Source organism: Hipposideros armiger, unplaced genomic scaffold (genome assembly GCF_001890085.2).
Source record: "Hipposideros armiger isolate ML-2016 unplaced genomic scaffold, ASM189008v1 scaffold_38, whole genome shotgun sequence".
NCBI classification, from domain to species: domain Eukaryota; kingdom Metazoa; phylum Chordata; class Mammalia; order Chiroptera; family Hipposideridae; genus Hipposideros; species Hipposideros armiger.
This window is the reverse complement of record NW_017731388.1, coordinates 975,774-994,413: the sequence shown is the minus strand read 5'-3', so window position 1 is coordinate 994,413 and position 18,640 is coordinate 975,774. Positions and strand designations below refer to the sequence as shown.

The 18,640-nt window shown below is 44.5% G+C and overlaps 1 protein-coding gene across 3 annotated transcripts in view; it reads right to left on the bottom strand.

Annotated features, from left to right (window-relative positions):
* Positions 1-9,393, bottom strand: part of SMARCAL1 (SNF2 related chromatin remodeling annealing helicase 1) — a 50,728-nt gene extending 41,335 nt beyond the window's left edge. The window contains exons 1-6 of one of the 3 annotated variants that reach the window (XM_019638331.1): positions 9,197-9,393; positions 8,024-8,236; positions 6,708-7,594; positions 5,887-5,937; positions 2,734-2,940; positions 1,687-1,737 (exon numbers count right to left, since the gene is read on the bottom strand). In XM_019638331.1, the coding sequence (XP_019493876.1) occupies positions 1,687-1,737; positions 2,734-2,940; positions 5,887-5,937; positions 6,708-7,536 (1,138 nt within the window). In that variant the 5' untranslated portion in view covers positions 7,537-7,594; positions 8,024-8,236; positions 9,197-9,393. The remainder of the gene's footprint in view (positions 1-1,686; positions 1,738-2,733; positions 2,941-5,886; positions 5,938-6,707; positions 7,595-8,023; positions 8,237-9,196) is intronic. The other 2 variants (XM_019638330.1, XM_019638332.1) reach the window with 2 other exon arrangements.
* Positions 9,394-18,640: the final 9,247 nt, after the last annotated feature.

The following is an 18,640-nucleotide window of genomic DNA, read 5'->3' as shown; positions in this document are numbered from 1 at the left end:
GGGTCACGTTACAAACTTGAGATCGCAATTTCAGCCTGATTTTTGTCACTGACTTTATCACAACCCTGTGATGCTCCCAATAAGGAAAAACACGGTCTCCTTTCTCTGGGTCCAAGCTTTTCCCACTCTATGAGGGGGGGAAAATCAGTCTTATCTTCCACAAGACATTGTAGTGACAAGATAGCGTGTAAAAAAGCAAACTGAACCCTAAAATTCTAGAATTCTTAACTCCAGATCCATGATGTAATTAATACCAAATGCAACATTTTAAGAGTGGCCATTATGTGCATTTTTTTGGATAAAGAATCCATCATTTTCAGCAGATATTTCAAAGAGCCTATGGCCCACAAAAGATCTGGAATCATAGAATGCTATGTGAGTCACGAGTCACGGTTTTTCAATATTATTATACATTCATCTGCTAATGCTGTAAGTATCCTGCTTTTTGTCTTTCTATGAAAGTCAAGCCTTTATAACTAACATATTTATATGTCTTTCTGTGGTTGAAAGACAAAGGGGCAAGAGAGAAAAACTCATCAGAAAACTTCAGCTTTGGCTAAATGGTTCGCTCTGAATCACAAGTTCCAAATAGCAGCAGCCATGGAGTCTCAGATCAATGTTAGCCATCCTTTGTGCTTCAGCTAGTGTTTCCTGATACTAGGTCCCCTATCATAGCCAACCTTAACCTTGAGTTTGCAACAAGTCTTTCCTCAAGGAATCAAAAGCTCTTCCCTTATGTTGAACTTAATTTCTGGTAGTAGGGCAGATACGGATTAAACACCCCTTTTTTTACGAAAGGGACAAATGGAACCAGAATGTTGAATTATCTACCTGATGTCGCATAGTAAGTCACATAAGGAGACAGGGAAGAAACCCAGCTTTTCCCTCCTCCTTAAAGCCTGAGCCTGGTGGGCAAGACGGCCAATGATTTCGAGCTCCCGGGCCGGATCACATCTCCCCTGGCCTGGCTGGTCCCACCACTGCCTGGGAGGCCTGACAAGGCTTCAGGGGGGTCAAGCGACAGGAACATGAGTTGTGCCAGCTGCGTAGCCACAGCAGAACCATGATAGCTTGGAAGACAGGTGACAGGCTGGCATTCTAGGACAGGCTGAGCTACGACCATGTCCCCCTTTCTCAGGCACATTGGAATTCACTGCCCTACCCAAGCAGGGCACAGAGGAAGAAACTGGCTTCTCCTTGTAGTTTTGTCTGCACACACATCACTTCCCTTGGTTGGTCTCCAAAGTGCTCATTAAAGGCTTTCGCCTCTGGCTGATCGTCTGGTTCTAATAGAAGTAAACAGAGGGGCTCTTCGTAGAGCGAGTCTAAAGTAGATTCGTGGCTGAGCAATCCTAGCTCACCTCTGGTCCCCAAAGTCCACGTACCCTCACTTCTAATCCTTCTGTGATGGGGGGGAGGTTTCGCGACCTCAGGAATCTGACTGGTGCCACCTCTCCCTGATGGGGGGAGAGGCCCTGTGTCCACTGGGGCTGTTGTAAAGCCCCCATCTCAGCAGACGGGATGCAGCTGCCTGAGAACAGCTCTGCCTTTACTTGTCCTGCACACAGCATGTGACGTTACCGCAACAGAGGGAGGAGGAGGCTCTTTTAAAATACGTTAAATTTAAGGCAAATAATTAAAGCTTAACAATAGCATGCTATCAAACAAGCAAGGTGGGCATCTCACCTAGTTCATTGTGCTCTTCCAAGAGAAAGTTCCACTTCCTGGTCTTGACGTCTGCAATGAGAAGAAACAAACAAGCAGATATTACACTCTGCCCTTTGGCTGCAGCACCACACTGAGTCCTTCCCCGGCTGCACAAACCCCCAGTGAGCTCGGGTGACGTGGCTGGTCCTGTGCCTTGCACTGGGGGTACCTGCCCTCGATGTTTTCAGAGACTTCAGGAGGAAACACAAACAGACACGGCGACAATACTGGGTTGTAAGGATGGTGACAAACTGTGCTCCAGGGATGTGCCTGGGGATGGGCCAGCAGGTCAGAAATGCCGAGTTTCTAAGACCGGGGATGACGACAGTTTATCCTTACTCAGTGCTTCCTAAAGCCAGGCACGGTGCCGAGAGACTCACACGCACCATCTCCTCACTGTGCTCTAAGCGGGGCACTAGCTTCACTCCATTTTATACATGGGACCAAGCAGCAGTGGTTGGAATGGTCACACAGCCTGCCTTAAAAGCCCAGTTCTGGGGCCGGCCGAGTGGCGCGATGGTTAAGAACTGGCTTGGGACGCCAGAGGGCCCCGGTTCGGATCCCACATATGAGGGCCAGTGACACTGCCCTCTACAGCTAAGATGCTGAACAACAGCTCAACCTGGAGCTGGGCTGTCGTGAGTCGCCGGCAACAGCGTAGGCTGCAGCCCCTGCTGCAGTGGGTTGCCATGCCATGGGCTCTGCTAAGGACAAAATATAAACAGGTAGGTTTAAATGGCTGAAGCAGGAACTTAGCTACTTTGACCAAGAAGACACTGACCAGCTGCCTGGGGAAAACTGTGGGGTCTTCTTTTCGGGAGACCTTTAAGGACAAGGCAGGCCCCACTCTATGTCCACTACCTGGGACCATTTAGGCATCACCGTTCTACACTAAGAGGAGCAGATCCCAAAGGTTCTACCAAGAGAGTCATTTTTGAAATATTCAAACAGAGAGAAAAACACCCTGCTCTGCGATCACAGACCACTATGCATCCTGGGAATCAGGCAGAGAGGCCAATTACTTGCCGTAATATCTGGAATTCATCTGTTTAAACAGTGCAACCAGCTCTTCTGAAAAGGGGATGTCTGCTTCGAAGCGGGCCCGGGAGATCAGCACGCACTGCCCTTTCACGAAGGCGAGGGAGGACGCTGACGGCAGGCTGGTCTGGGCTACACCGCCAGCCACCTCCAAAGGCTTCAGGGTGACCGTGGAGAGGCGCTGGGCTGCTCTCACTGCCGAAGAAGAGAAGGACAGACGTGACGAGGTGGACGACTTTCACATGCCCTGGGAAGCTCAGGCAGGCCAAGGAGAAGGCAGGGACAGGGTCAAGAGGAATTCTGTCCGGCAGGTGGGCGAGAAAAGGCACAGTTGGATGGGCAAGGTTTACAAGTGCGCTTTAGCTGGGACTTTGGGAATTTCAGTATTTGTGAAACATAACTCTTCTGCTTCTTAAGTTGTTAAATTAAAACACTCAGAAGTCAGAAATTAACAGAAGGAAGAGGGGTCTCACCAGAATGAGTAAATGTATTAGATAATTTCTGTTGCTGTGTCAGAGAAGCCACTAAAGTCAACACACCAGAAATTACCCATTTAATCCTATTTCCAGGCCACTTCTCTGCTTGGAAAACGGAAACAGACAAAGGACTGTCAGGCCACAGAAGCACAGTTTTGTATCCTATTTTATCTATTCCTGATGTATTTTATAGGCTAATAGATTTGACTACATAAAACTACACTGTCAAAAAACACAAAATAATTGAAAGGCAAATTGAATAAGGATAATTCCAAGAAAAATAAACAGAGCTCAAACTTAAAAAAAATACCAAGACCACAAAAGATAAGAAGATAGAGATGTCTTTGTCAAAGGAGGGGGGAAAATGACTACTAAACATTTGAAGAAATGTTCAACTCTAAATAATCAGAGAAATAAAAAACAATTTTTTTACTTATCGAACTTAAAAGATGAAAAAAATAGGTATCTGTATTGCTAGCTGGGAACAAAACCTTTTGGAAAACAAGGTGGTAATATATAGAAAGAGCCGCAAAAAGTGATTGGAATGGCTCAACTTCTAGGAATCTCTCCCAACTAACAATTAAAAATACAAAATTTATGGACAACGGTGTTTCTTACAGCTTTAATTCGGAAAAAAAACTGGGAGCAAATTAAGACAGACAAAATCAACCTGAAACTAATATAAGATAATGTCAACTGTAATTGAAAAATAAAAAAAGCTACAATAAAATAGAAGAAAATGATTTAAGCAATTTATGACACACTCATACAATGGAATGTCATATAGCCATTAACTGTTTTTAGGAAGAAATTTTGGAAAAGACAAAAAAAGTGTTAAGTTCAACAATATGAAATCATTTTTTTGCAGGTCAAAGTGGTCCAATAGTGGACCCCCACATTTTTATCACTCAGAATTAACTGTTAACATTCACCATTAAAATAAAAACGCAATGCTGAAATACTAAATGAAAAAAGGTAAGATAAAAATTACATTATGTATATAAAATTTTGTATATTTTAATACATAGATAAAAGGCTGGAAGAAGCAAAGCCGAAGTGTTAGTAGTGGTTAACTGAGTGGGGAGATTATGGGGGATAATTTCTTTTCTTTGCACATTGATATACTTTCCATATTTTCTACCATGAGTGTGTGGTGGGGTTAAAAAAGCAGAATCCAGACGTACACCCAAAATGACAGAACGACTGACAAAGACTGTCTTTATATATTATATTGATAAAAAGTATAATCTACTAAGAAGACAACAATCACGAATCTATCTGAAAATTTAAAAAGAAAGATAAATACACAAATCCATAATCATTAAGACCATTTAAGGTATATCTCGATGGACAGCAGATCAAGTGTACAAAACACTGGTAAGGAGCTAAACAATTCATAATCAGTAAAATTCATTTAAAAGCTATATAGACTTTTGTGCCCATTAAATGGGTTCTTAAAAAATATGTGGAGCATTACCAAAAGCAACTACACCACACAAAAAGCCTAAATGAACCTGCAAACGCAGAAGTCACACGGTCATCATGCATTGAGGCCAGAGAACAGGAGTAAAAAGATGATAAAACAGACAAAATCTTGACAGTGGAATTCACTGGTTTATCTGCACAACCATGAGAACACCAGCTTTCAAGTCCTGTAATTCTAACCCAGAGGACTGGCTCTACCCCTCCCAACACCTAACAAATGGATTAAAATAATAGCAAAAGTGAGCCTCCCAAAAAGGTGACCAGCAGATACCAAAGAAAAGGAAACCCCCTAATACCATACGTTTTAAGAGATGAAGGCCAAGGAGAGAAACAGGCACTTCTGCAGGGAGCTGTCCCATCACCCCCCAGAAACTGAACTGGTGCTCCAGAGAATTCTACTTTATGTCCCAAATCTGTGGAAGAGTGACCTCACCATGCATCATCTTTTTCCTTTTTGAACTGGGGGAAGCGAGGGAAGAAAGGACATTGAAATGGCTACTGAGAGAGATGAGAACATGCGGGGAAGAGACACAGGCTTCAGGCACCAGGAGGTAACAAACTCTGGAGTAGGACAGTCAACAAAATCTCAGAAGACAGAGGGGCCCCTATGCCATCCTGACCTGGCCTCCCCAGATCTGGCCTTGGCTGAAGCCTGCCCGGGCAACGCCCTCTCCCTGCACTCTCGAGTTAACTAGCCTCATAGAGAGCTATGAGCATTTGGGTTGTCTGCTGAACTGTAAGCCATCCTGGGGGCAGGGGCTGGCATGGCTGCCTGTGATGGCTGGAACCAGCGGGCCAGTGGGAACATGCACTCCAAAGTCAGGCTGTCTGGGTTCAAATCCCAGTGGCACAACTTATTGGCTGTGTGACCCTATGTTAGTTACAAAGCCTCTCCAGTCCTCAGTTTTCCCATCTGTAAAATGGTTGTTATAAGGAATAAGAGACTTAGCCTATGTAAGGGGCTTAAAACAGCCCGGAATGTAGCAGGCTCCACTAAGTGGCAACTTTTGTTAATATTACCAGTGACTTTCACCCAACGAGCTGACTCACTAGGCTGGCCACAGTGAGAAGGGAGAAGAGCACTGGGATGGAGCGCACAAGCTAGACCACGTCTGCTGCTCCCGAGAACCTTTTCAATTCCAGTATTTCCTGCATGAGGGGTGGCGACACACCTACTTACTCAGGGCACTGTAGTCACTCATGCTGAAATTCCACATCTTGGTGGCAGGATCTGAAATGAAACAAAAGTACTCGGTCTGTCCAGTGAGGTTGACAACTATTGTTATAATTTGTACTTAGACACTCAATAAAAGTTTAACAAACGAATGAATGCATGAATGAATGAATGCTAAGTTCAAAACAGGTGACTGACAAGCCCCCAGATTTACAAAATCCTTGTGGAGGACAAATAGCAAATATAAATAAGGATAATGCTTTTTATGTTGTGAAATTCAAGTCAGGCCCTGGGATGCTATGGGCCTCACCTACGAGGGCTGAAGACAGAGGTGGGACGAGAATCCAAGTTCTCTGAGACCCAGTGTGGTCCGGCAAAGCTCAGGTATGAGAAGGAGTGTGCACTGAGGCATGGCAGCTAGCTGGCCACATGCTGGCTCTGCCCTTCAGACAGACCAACCTGAGCATGTTACTTCACCTTGCTGAGTCAGTTCCATGCCTTTAAAATGAGAACATCTACTTTTATCAAAAAATTGTTGTTAGGCTTAAGTGCTGCAATGCATATATAGCACCTGGCAGCAGAGCTGGCCTTTCATTAAACATGCATCCATTCTCCATATGGCCATTCGGCAGCCCCCAATTTTGGCAGCTGTTTGAAGGGATGTCTATGACAAAAGGAAACACAGGCTAAAATAGAAACATGTTAACAACTGGATGGACAGAATGTGCCAATGCACCCTCTTCATATGAATGAGGAACCTGCTGTATTAAAAGAGGCTCTTGACATAGAAAACAAAACATCTAAAGAACTAGACTGAGCACTCATACCGAAATTTCTGCTGGGCAGACTCTTAAACACGGCAATAAGCTCTGCGTTGTACCCAATCTTCACCTGGAAACGGTCTCCATTCCTTACACATATTCCCTCCTGGGAGCTTACTGCTTTGGGGAGTGAGGCCCCCAATTTCTGTCGGATTCTTCCCTCTGTCCTGGGCGTCCCTTGCGCTGTACTATGAAAGAAGTCAGAAATTTTCTGCCTGGAGGTAGAGGGTCTCGCTGCCTTGGCCTCTAATTCAGGATCCCTGGGAGGTTGTCCAGAGGAAGAAGCTGGTGTATCCTGGGAACTCTTTGCTTTGGCCAAAGGCTCATGAGTTGTGTCAGCAAAAGGTGTCGATTTGGTCCCTTGTGAAGCCTGAGGATGACTTTGACCTGATTCATAACCCACGAGCTGCTGGATGGAGGCCCCTGGAGGGCTTTGTGCCAAGGGAGGGGAGAGCCCAGTGAGAGTCACTTGACTGGGTGGGCTGTGACGTGGGCAGGCCGTGGACATCTCATTTTGCCTCTTCCATGTCTCCTTTGCCTGCTCTGAGGTGCTGAGATGAAAACTGTGGGGATTATGAGGTCTTTGGTCACCATGAGATGAACTACTGGGATTCTGCTGCTTGAAAAGTTCACCATGGCTCACTGGCTTAGAAGGATCCCTAGGGAGATTTTGGACAGGGCCTTGCTTGGACGGGGAAGGGGGGGCAGCAATGGAGGGGCCTGAGCCGGCGCTCTGATGCTGCTCTGCTAATAATTTCTCGGCTCTACGGGCCAGAGCCTTTTGTCGATTCTCTTCAATCTTTTTTCTCTGCTCCTCTGTAAGAGGCAAGGACATTTTAACAGGAAAATGCTTATGCAGGAACGTCAATCTTTAACCAGAAATGTGGCAAAAGCTGAGGAAGGGAAAAAAAAAAAAAGATTGAAATAAACATGAAATGTATTTATTTGTCCTGTTCCAACCTTTATCTTAAAAGCTTTTGTCCCAGGAAATGCACAAGGAGCACAACAAAAGGATATACTAAAGTTTCTTTTATAATCTCACACACACACACACACACACACACACACACACACACGGATACTAGGTCATATATGCTGAAACAATGACCCTGACAAAGAGCAAAAAGCAAGGCCAAATCCAAAGCTGAAGTAGTATTTCAGCTGCAATATTTTTCTCCCTCTCATCCCCTAGACAACGTGAGTTATCAGATCCCAAGGAAATTACGCAGTGGAACCTAATTCCATCAGATGATGAGAAAAACAACATTTTAAACTAGAAAGAATCATGGATTAGACTGACGCAGATCAAAACAATCACATACCATGGTATGACACTTGCTAACATAGACTCTTTCCAACCTGGAAGAAGGAAAAAAGCATTAGCCTCGCAGACTGCACACCAAATTCACCCCTTGAATTCAATCCTCTTCTCATTGCTGGCAAATCAATCTGCAGGTGGCCAGATGCAAGCTGTAGAGCTGTTGGCCTTACTGCCTATCTTCCAAAATGCACCACCACCGAGTCATCCAGTGACTCTTTTGGAAAAATGAGAAAAAAAAAAGTAATATGTGCTCATCGTTACAAATTCAGATGCTACATAACGATGTAACGAAAAGAATAAAATTAATTTGTAATCTCACCACCCATCAATAACTACTGTTCATAGTTGACAGTATAGTTCTGATTTTTTTTTCAATCCATATCCATAGATACATCCCACATAGTTGGGAGATATATGTATTTGTTACAAAATAGGATCATTCTACACATTGTTTTGTATCCCGATTATTTACTCAAGTCATTTTTCTAAGAGCTGAGCCACTTTTGCAGTATTCTAGAACCAGAAAGCTAGACACCAATTTCTCTGACTGACTTGATTTAGATTAAATAGCCCCATCCATGTAATGGCATGTAATGCTTATAATGGGGACACAGGGGGCACTCCAAACACTACTTAGGCCTCTGAGAGGAGCAGGAGTGTTCAAAGGTTTCCTTCCTGCTGGGATTCCCTTTGGCCAGAAGCCCAAACAGTATCTGGAGACCTTCCATCTGCTCCAACCACCAGCAGTTAGGACAGGGTTGGGAAAGGGTTTGTCCCCGAGGCACAGATCAAGCCCGGAGGCTCCTTGGGTAACACATCCCTGCCTAACTTTCCCACCAGGGCTCTCCTGCACCAGCGAACTCTCCAGATCTAAGGCCTGAGGCGCCATCTGCCTCCATTAGCCATGGTGGTAAGACCACGGGATGAAGTCCCACTAATCAGCCCCAAACCATAAAACCATTGCACCATATGGACGCCCCTCTTCCTTTAGTTGCCGGGACTTCTGTTTCTACCCCATTTGGGGGGCGCGCCTCACTCCCGCCCCGCAGTAAGGGAGCCACGCTCCATCTCCACCCCGATTATCTCCACTTGGACTCATCCTTCCCTTTGGCTCACTCCCTGCTCCAGGATGGCAGTTGGTCTCGTCCGCTTTCCTCCCAGTCTACCTTCTCACCGGTAAGGCCTAGAACGGGAGCCACATTCACAACCGGCCCCGAGCCCAGGCGCGTCTCCAGAGGTCTTCCCAGCCCGATTACTCTTCCGGGTGGACCGTTAGAAGCCGGCATTCGAGAGCGACCAGTCCGCCAGCCTTATTGCAGCGCTTGGGCCTGAAAAGGGGAAGAGTGCTTGGTCACCGAGGAACTACACTTCCCAGCGGGCAACGTGACCACAGTTATGCCTCAAAAAGTGGGAGCGATGAGCCGGGAGACTGGAGCGGTGTTGCAATGTCTTCTGGGATTTGTAGTTTGGGCTAGGAGCCTGGCGAGCATTAGGAAAGGCGCATAGTCGTGGGCGGGGCGAGGCTGGAGGGACGCACCCTGGGAATTGTAGTCCTCGGTTCCCCCAAAGGAACCAAAGGGTCACGAAAGCCTGGGACGTTGAGGTTTCCTAAACGAGTCTCGCTGTCAGGGCGCTCTCCAGAGGGCATTGCAGACGGCCAGACTGATTTGGTAGCTCTTAATAAAAAGGATTCCCTGGGGCATCCATTCCTGGTTCTGATAACCTTGAAATTTAAGGCCCATCCCAGGACCAAGCATTAGCATCGTTGTCATCATCATCGTCATCATCGTCATCATCAGGCATTGCTCTGAGCATTTAATGTGAGCATTTAAATCCTTATAGAACACACATTTTACAGATTGGAAAACTGAGGGCTATTTTATAACTTTTCCAAGGCCTTGTTAGGTGATTTGTGATTCTGAATCTGAAAGCNCACCCCGAACCCCCGCCCCCGAGAAAATTCGTAAGCTGCCGCTATGGGAGTCAGGTTACCCCATTTCTGAGCACCAGCATCCTTTTCTTTCCGCGGTCAACTCCACTTGACACATTGGCGGTAAATATAATATCCTCCTATAGTGAGTCTACACATGAACGTTGCTATTCTGTTTTCATACATAGCTTATTTAAAAACAAAGAGGTAGAGCTCTACTTAAGGATTTTGGAAAATGGCCAAGACATTTTATTAAGAAAAAAACAAAGCACAGCAATGTATACAGTTTGATGCATTAGAAAATTTCTTACCTATAAGTGTATGTAAACTCATAGAAAAAGGTCTTCTACTTTTTAATCTATATTTTTCTGAATTCTTTGAATTTTCTTATAATCATCATGTACAATAGAACTTGTGTAACTTTTGAAACAATAAATCACTTTTGTTTTGTTTTTAATGACAAAGACATGGGCCTGCCTTACCGGACTTGGCTGACATTTCGTATTAAAAAGCGTTCAAGTCTCAGCTCTACCACTTTTATTGGCCACATAAACACAGTGACTGTGCCTCCATTTTCTCATCAGTAAAGATGGAAAACAGTACCATCTTGCTAAATCTTCTTCTTGTGGTGAGGATCCAAGCAAGATGATAGGGGGAAAAAAGAAAGATGATATGGGAAAAGTGCTTAGTGAACTATGAAATCTCAGAACAGATGGGAGAGGGATGTTGCTATAATTTGAGGTAAACCTTCTTAGGCCTTTCATTTCTTTACACCAGGCACCCACTTCCTACCATGTAATATGAACAGAAGTGGATGAACAATTTTCCCTGCCCTGCTTGTCTCCCATAGAATCAGTTAATTTGCTGAGAAAGCTGGGTGCTGTGCATTTCACCACGCCTGCCACCAAGTCATATGACAATCACTTCACTTGGTTGTGCTCAGTTGTCGCACCTGTAAAATGATACATTGCCCTTTGATATATGCCAAGGGATGGAATGTGGATGGAATGAATGGACCTTGGATCCTAGAATTCCTATAGATTCATGAATCTTACCCCCCAAATCCTAATTTGGTAGGTCTGAATTGGACTAAAAGATGTGATTACCTTTCTAGATGTAAATTTCTAAGAACGAGAAATAAATAAGAATTCAATAAACAAACAAACAAAAACAACAAAAAAAACCTTCAGAAAGTAAACTAATTAGATACCACTCAATATTCATCTCTGGTTTGCCAACAGCATCATTTATTGAGGTCTTATTATATGCAAGACTTTGAAAAATAATTTCTATGCTTCTGAAGTACTTGAGACAACTTACAGTGAAAATTCACTCATTGAAAGGTTTAAGGGCCTGGAAGAAAGCACAGGGGCCAAGGAATCAAGGGAGAGAAGAGAATAGTTGCAGCAGTTGAGCTCCAGTTTAGCACGGAGCTTTCTGGCAGCTAAAGCAAAAAAGTCAAAAAGCCTTTCAAGGCCTTCAAATAAACCCAGTGGGTCAGCGGGGCAGTCCCAAACTGGTTGGAGGCATCACCTGGTTGCCTCAGAAACAGATAAACAAAAGGACAATGTGATGAATATTTTGTATAGTTAAAATTTTTAAGTGATTTATAAATTATATAAATTATCATTATATAGTCACATACAATTACATAAAATGAGAATTCATCTCATAGTTTTTAATGTTTAACTGGCTTTTCTTTAGTAAAGTGATGGTGGTTATAAATGCCTTTATTTACCAAAATAAAAAGTTGTGTTCCCCTCCAAAAGAATCTAATAATGTCTAGTCTGTGAGATCCAAAAACCTGACAGACACAATTGTAAGGCATTCCAGGGATGCCTAAGACCCAGTTCCCATCCCTCCAAAAGGTTCCAGTATTTGGAGGATAGAAGACAAGCAGCTAAAATGATCACATTTGGCTAACGTCCCAAATATCTATCCCAAATATTGCATGGCACATGCCTATACTAAAAAAGTGTTTGTTGTTGCTCTGAAATTCCAAGCTAACCAGGTGTTCTATATTTTATCTGAGAACCATAAAAACAGTCAACTTCTGTTATCAGTGGCTCAGGAGTTAGTTGAGCAGCAAACAAATGTACATTGATAGATAGATGATTCACAGATATATTAATAACATCAAATTTTACAGCTAGAAGAGACTTCAGAGACTATCTGGTTTTACAGGTGAGACAATAGCAGCCAGATCGCAGCTTGTCTAGAGAGCACTGTTGTGTGTTATAAAAACACACCCAGAGATGTCAGCTGTGCCCGATGTCACACATCAGGCAGAGGCCAGGCCGGAGCGGGGAACCTCAGTCCCAGTGGAGGCTCTTTCTGGACACTAATTAAACATACAAATAATTGTTGCACGCGTGCCCTTGCCTGATCGTGTCTGGACACCTACACCAGATTTAAGTTCCTCTACCTGGAGCTTATGTACTAGCAATGTAGGTGCGGGGCTTCCCTTTCCATTTCTGATCCCCAAGACAGGGCTCGGAGGTTTGACAGTTACCTCAAGGGCCTGCCATCACTCAGGTTGATTACATGTACCTAGAGCACTCTGATAAGATTCCGGAGCCCATGCCAGACTTTGGATGGATTAGGAGGCTGTTCCCTCCTCCATGCTATCAGTCGGCAAGGGTATTTGCATATCCAAAGCACAGAGGAGCAATGAGAAAGTTTATAAGCCAAGAAATTCACCTTCCTGAGCGGTTGTTCCGTTCTGATGGGCTTAATAGCTTTGAGTCTGACACTTCGGTTTTTCTGCCTCCTCTAGTCTCCCTCCCCTAGGCCTCCTCCCCCGCCCCCAAACTCTAAATATGTTATAACGACAGAAACTCCAGTATTATTTCTACATGGTGCATTCCATTGTCTGGTGTGAGGGTTCTCCAAGCGTCTGCATTTCTCTGTTTGGTCTTGGTGACTGTGATTACTTCACAAGCCTCTCTCTCAAATCTGGCACATTTTCTATTGAGACAGCTTGTACATCCTTTGTGCCAAAAGCATCCCCCTTGACACCCTGCTCCAGTTTTCTTAAACCTGTAAAATTTTCACTTTTTTCTGTTCCTCCAATATGTCAAGTTCCACTTTATTCATCCATTCATTCATATATTTATGCAACAACAATTCAAGGATCTACTATGGGCCACATACTGTTGCAAGAGTGAATAAGAATGCAAAGATTTCACCTTTTCTTCATAAAGCTTACAGTCTAGCTGGGGAGGTAGACCAAGAAAAAAAAAAAAAAAGGAAACAAACTAAATGATAAGTGCTTGGAGGACCTAAACAGAGGGCCCAAATAGAGGCTAAAGGAAGAAGGATTTCACAGTAGTCGCAAATGTTCCCAAAAGGAAACATTGAAGCTGAGATCTGATGAGACAGAGGAGGCAGTCATGCAAATGTCAGAGGGCGGACATGTTCTGAACCAGAGGCAAAGACAGCACACTGCACTCAGGCAAGAAGGAGCTGGGTGTGTCTGAGGAACTGAAAGAAGGCGAGTGTGGCTGCAGGGTGGTGTGAGAGGAGAGGGGTTCAAGGTGAGGCAAGTAGGACAGATAATTTCAGAGTCCTGCAGGCCATGAAAAGAAGGTTGGATTTTGTTCTGAGAGCAGTGGGAAGCCTCTGAATGGATGCATGCTGCAATGGTGTGATCTGATGTGTGTCCTAAGAAGGTTGCTCTTGCTGCTGAGTGGAGCATGCCCTAGAGGGAGGCAAGTGGGCCAACAGGAAGGCCTTTTAGAAGCCATGGCAGGAGTCTGAAGCAGAGATAGATGATGGTGGCCTGCCTGGCTGGATGGTCACTTTGGAAAGATGCTTGGAGAGAGACTTCAGAATCATGTCTCCTTCTCGGGGAGCCTGAATGTGTGAGTCCAGCACACATACACACTCAGAGCCCCATGGCTCACCTCCTACTGGTGGCAATGGACATGAAGGTGGCTTAGAAAGTTGGGAGAGTAAACTGAACTTTCTTATGAACTGCTAATGTTTTATATACACTAGGCAGCTTCTTTACAGAAGTATGAATCAGAACAATTATGGTCTTTCATGATTGTTAAGGAAAACAGGGGCAAGGAAGAACTCAGTGGCTTGTTCAAGGATGTAGATAATACTGGATCCCAAACTCCATCTCAGATGTCCTATTTCCTACTCCTCATCCAGGAATTCCTATAGCAAGAGTAGAGCCACCAGACTTGGCCCGGTATTCTACTCTTGATATAGTTTTATCCATCCCACGAGAAATTGCCCCAGTGGTGACACCGACGTGAACATTTAACGTAGGATTGTCGTTGGCTTCGTGCAATATCCCTGAAGGCCACCAGGGGGCAAGTAACAGTCCCTGGAAGCGAGTCAGTGTCACGGTTATCTGTCCTTCTGCCTGGCCCCCTTACCTCTAGGTTCTCTCTGTTTTGTCTCTTTTTTATGCCTTTCTTTTTAATTTTATGTTACACTTATTACTTGTTTAATTCTTTCTTTTCCTCTTTGCTCCTCTAACCCCATATCCAGCCTGCCCACGTCTCGGAACTAAAGCAATTGTTAGCAGTTTGTTTTGTATATTGAATTTGCTCCTGGTTTTTAGTTCTCAAAGAGTACAAGTAAAACACTTCATATTTCCCTTCCCTAGCCTTTCCCCACTCTTATTTGATTTTTACTTCTGTGGCCATCAATTGCCTTCCCTGCTTCAATAGAAAAAGAAAGGGGTTTACTCCTGACCCAAATAAAACTGTCACACAAATAAAAGGTCATTCAATTGTTAAGGAATTTCTGGGGGTGGAAGGTCGGGGTGGGGGAGGAGGGGTGGAATTTAAGAGGCCTTGAGGGCTGCATCCTGTCTCCACTGTAACTAAGACAGCATCTGACTAATCAGCCAAAGCTTGGGGTTCCTTCCCTGACCCCAGCATTTCACATTTCTTCCTGTCTGAAGATTCTCCTTAGGGTCCACTTCAAATTCTTTCCAAGGTCAGATTTGTTCTGTCCACAGGAGAAAGATACCTGGTGGAAGCTGCTAGCTACTTTATGTTCCTGTTGACTTGAGGGGCTTGCGAACAATTCCTTCCGTGGAGGCACGCTGCAAGCTGCAGGTTCAGGCGTCAGGGTGGTGAGGACACGAGGTTGACCGCCTGCTACAAACAGAGCTATTTATTGTACATCTGCATTAGACAGAGGTGCACTCAGACTAAACCAGGCAGAGGGAACCGTCTCATTCATCACGAGGATAAATTACCCTAATTGAGCGGTTAAGAGAACGAATGCTTTCTAGGTAGTTTACAGGAAGGGACCTCCTACTCCTGGATGCAATAACAGAAAACCACGGGCTATCAGATCCATTTGGGAAAGAGCATTAGCATTCAGTCCACTCACCTCTTTGGTCCTCCAGCACTTGTTTCCAGGAAATCAGCTCCCTCTTAGCAACCAATTCAATATTCTTTCAGTTTTTATTTTCTTTTTCTCTTGTAAACTTCTGAAAGAGCAGGGACTCTCTTCTTAACCCTCCTGGTACAGCAAGAGATGTGCAGTCCGGTAAGTTTTACATACTCAAGCCGTTTAGACTTCCGGCATGAGTCTCTTCTTCTGAGGGTGAGTAAATCCCCACCTTCCGCTGCTCAGCTTCCCTTAAACAAGACAACTCCAGAATTCCTTCTCAGCGTCCCCTCCAGCTTGCTACAGGCACATTCTTCTCTGCTGTACACAAATCAAAAGTTAGGTGCTTTTTGAAAAATGTAAAATTTCTGTTTCATGCTGTCAGTTGGAGACATGGCATTTAAAAAATATATATTCGTTGAATAGGCAATGCATTCACATGATTCAAACTCCACACACATGCAAAAGCACAACAGTGAGCTGTTTACTTCCCTCCGGAGGCAGATTGAACGTGAGGCTATAGAAGCTTCACCTTCAGGAGTCTTCATTTGTATAGGGCCCTTCAAGGTCCTGTACCTGATTCTGTATTCATCGCTTTACATTATTTTTTTCTTTACAAGCTCCCCCATCCCCCAATTGTATGAGCGTCAGTGCCCCCAGGGCCTGACTCTGCCCCTACCCCATCCCCGGCTCTTTGCCTCCTCGTGTCTTCCCACCAGGCACCCATACTATCGCTTTCTTGTACATTTTTCTAGATACATTTTGTGCACATCTAAGTAAAAACACTTTTGTCCTTCCATCCTTTTCATGTGTGCTAACATGCCAGATGCATTGTTCTGCCCTTTGCATTTGTCTTGAAATAAGTAAATTTCTTCATATTTTGGTTTCCTCATGTATAAAATGGAAATAGTTGTACCCATCCCAGAGACTTCCTCTTAGGATTAAATGAGATCATGGAAAGCACTTTCCTCATTGCCTGGAACATAGTAAGTGACCAATAGATGTAAGTTATTATTCTGTTGTTAATATTAAGAATATGCTACAAAACTACAATAATGAACACGGTGTGGTTCTGATAAGTAAGAGCAGATGGAGGAAACCAAATAAGGAGCCCCTGCAACTCAGTCTTTATTATTTGTGTGCAAGATGCTGTTGTCCAGGGGAGGACTACGAACACTAGAAAGAAAACGTTTGTCTCAAGGAACTTCAAGTCTAGGGGAAGAGAGAGGATGTGTGTCAAAACGTAGTACAAAAAGGAAAAATTGCTGTGGGGATTGGCGAGCTCCTTGCTCCTGGAGTGATGGGGTGAGGGTGGGGGGTATACAAGGAGCACAGAACCAGGAAGGCTAAGCAGATGAAGTGGGATCTGAACTGGCCTTGGAAGAATTAGTAGGAATTTGACATCCAGAAGGTGGTGATTACAAGGGTGATCCAATTGGACAGAATCACAAACTTTGAGAAAAATTTGGTTAAATAAATGAAATAATGTTCAAGGGAGAAACTTATAGATTGACAGGATGTTTTCCTGAATCTGGGGTCTGTCTGTTCAATAAGTCTGAATAAATAAGGGAGGGCCAGGAATCCCTAGGTGGGGGGTGTTATGCGTGCTTTGATGGAATTTGGCATCTCTATCTAACTCAACTGCAATTAAAGTTGGAGGAATGGGGGGGGTGGGAGGAGGAGGGAGAGTGCATATCAATATTAACAAAACCAATCCCTCATGTACAAACTCAAAGTCTAAACTTTAGCTAACACTTCATCAATAACACATTCTAATTACATCAGAGGCTTTGAAAATATGCCTCTGTATGATAATTGCTGTAAAACAGATTTTACAGTCACAGGGACTATATTGTACAGAAGACATAGAGAGCTTATTAAAGAGTATCATTTGATTACAACTGCATATCTCAACAATGCTGGGAAACAATGGACACCCCCCCCCCACCAAGGCCCCTATATACAAGTGTATAAGTAACATTACATATGTAAAATGGCCCATAGGCCATCTAACCACTTCCAAGGCCAGATGGGGCTTTGGGGAAACTGAGTGCCAAGCCATGTGTCAGATAAAATGGAGCTTATATCTTGATCCCTGAAATTCAAAAGCCTTCTGGTTAAGTCAGCTTCCAGAAAAACACAGGGTCCAGAAAAGAGCCAGTTCCCCAAGGCTCTGTCATGGGAAGTAAACACGGTTCAGACCCTGAAGCTGGCCCACCCGGCGTCTGCAGGGTGGGCCGCGTCTGCCCATCTGGGACCCCTTTATCCAACTCTTCCTCTCAGTCTAGATTTCCCTCGGCGCACCCAATCCTTGCCCAACCAGTGTGTGCTGCTTGTGTGATCAGCAAGTCATTTAGGGAAAAGCCTTTTAATTAAGAGGAGAGCAACACATTATTAAATCAGATTCATTTATTACCCTGCCATCTGGCCAGAACTCTTCCCAATCTCCCTCTCCTCTGAGCCTGCACAGGGTGTAAAAAGAGACAAAGAGAATGGACAGAAGGGAAACCTGTCTCTGCCTGAACTTGGAAAGGATGCTCAGCTCTTCCAAGAAGCAGAGTGAGGCTTCCAGGGAGATTTCTTGGGGTCTTTTCCATACTAGAAACGGAGTCTCAGTTTCCTGGCCTATAAAAAGGGGACAGTATTGCTTAATTCAATGCTTGCAGGATGCCTGGCACAGTGGCTGGTATAGTGAAGGTGCTGGGGATATGTAGTTTGAATCTGAAGCCTGTTAATTAGGAGCTTTGTGATGAAGGCGGGTGGTGATGATGGTGGCAATCATGGTGGCCGTGGTGGCAGGAGTGAGGCAACAAACTGTCCTCCCGGTAAACTCCAGCTGGCTCTCTTTCTGTTGTGACCCACGGGGGCATTTACTCATCCTCTCTCCCCGAATATCAGGGTTGCTAAGGAAGTCCAGGTCCGATTCTTGACCCTGCCCCCTCCAAATCTGGATGCCAGGCGTTATCCTAAGGGAAATGCAGCTGGAGGCTTCGATGTCTGCTTTGGGCATGATAAGAAGAGGGGCTGAGAGAGGCTTCGAGTTGGAAGAGGCTACGAAATGGAACTGAGGGGTGTATTTCAAAAGGCAACAGCTCAAGGAGGACTACACTGGAAGACATAATGAAATTGATGCTCGTTCCTAAAAGTGCAATTACCACAAATGTGACAGCGATGAATGAAGACTAGTACAGGGTTATGGGAGACTCAGTTACCACAAGCATCATTGCTGTAAGTGATGTGCTCTCACAATAGTGAACAACTCCTGGTAAAGTGTTGAGCAAAATAAAGTATACTCTTCCTGTAATTTACACAGTAGTTCCATTCTCAGTG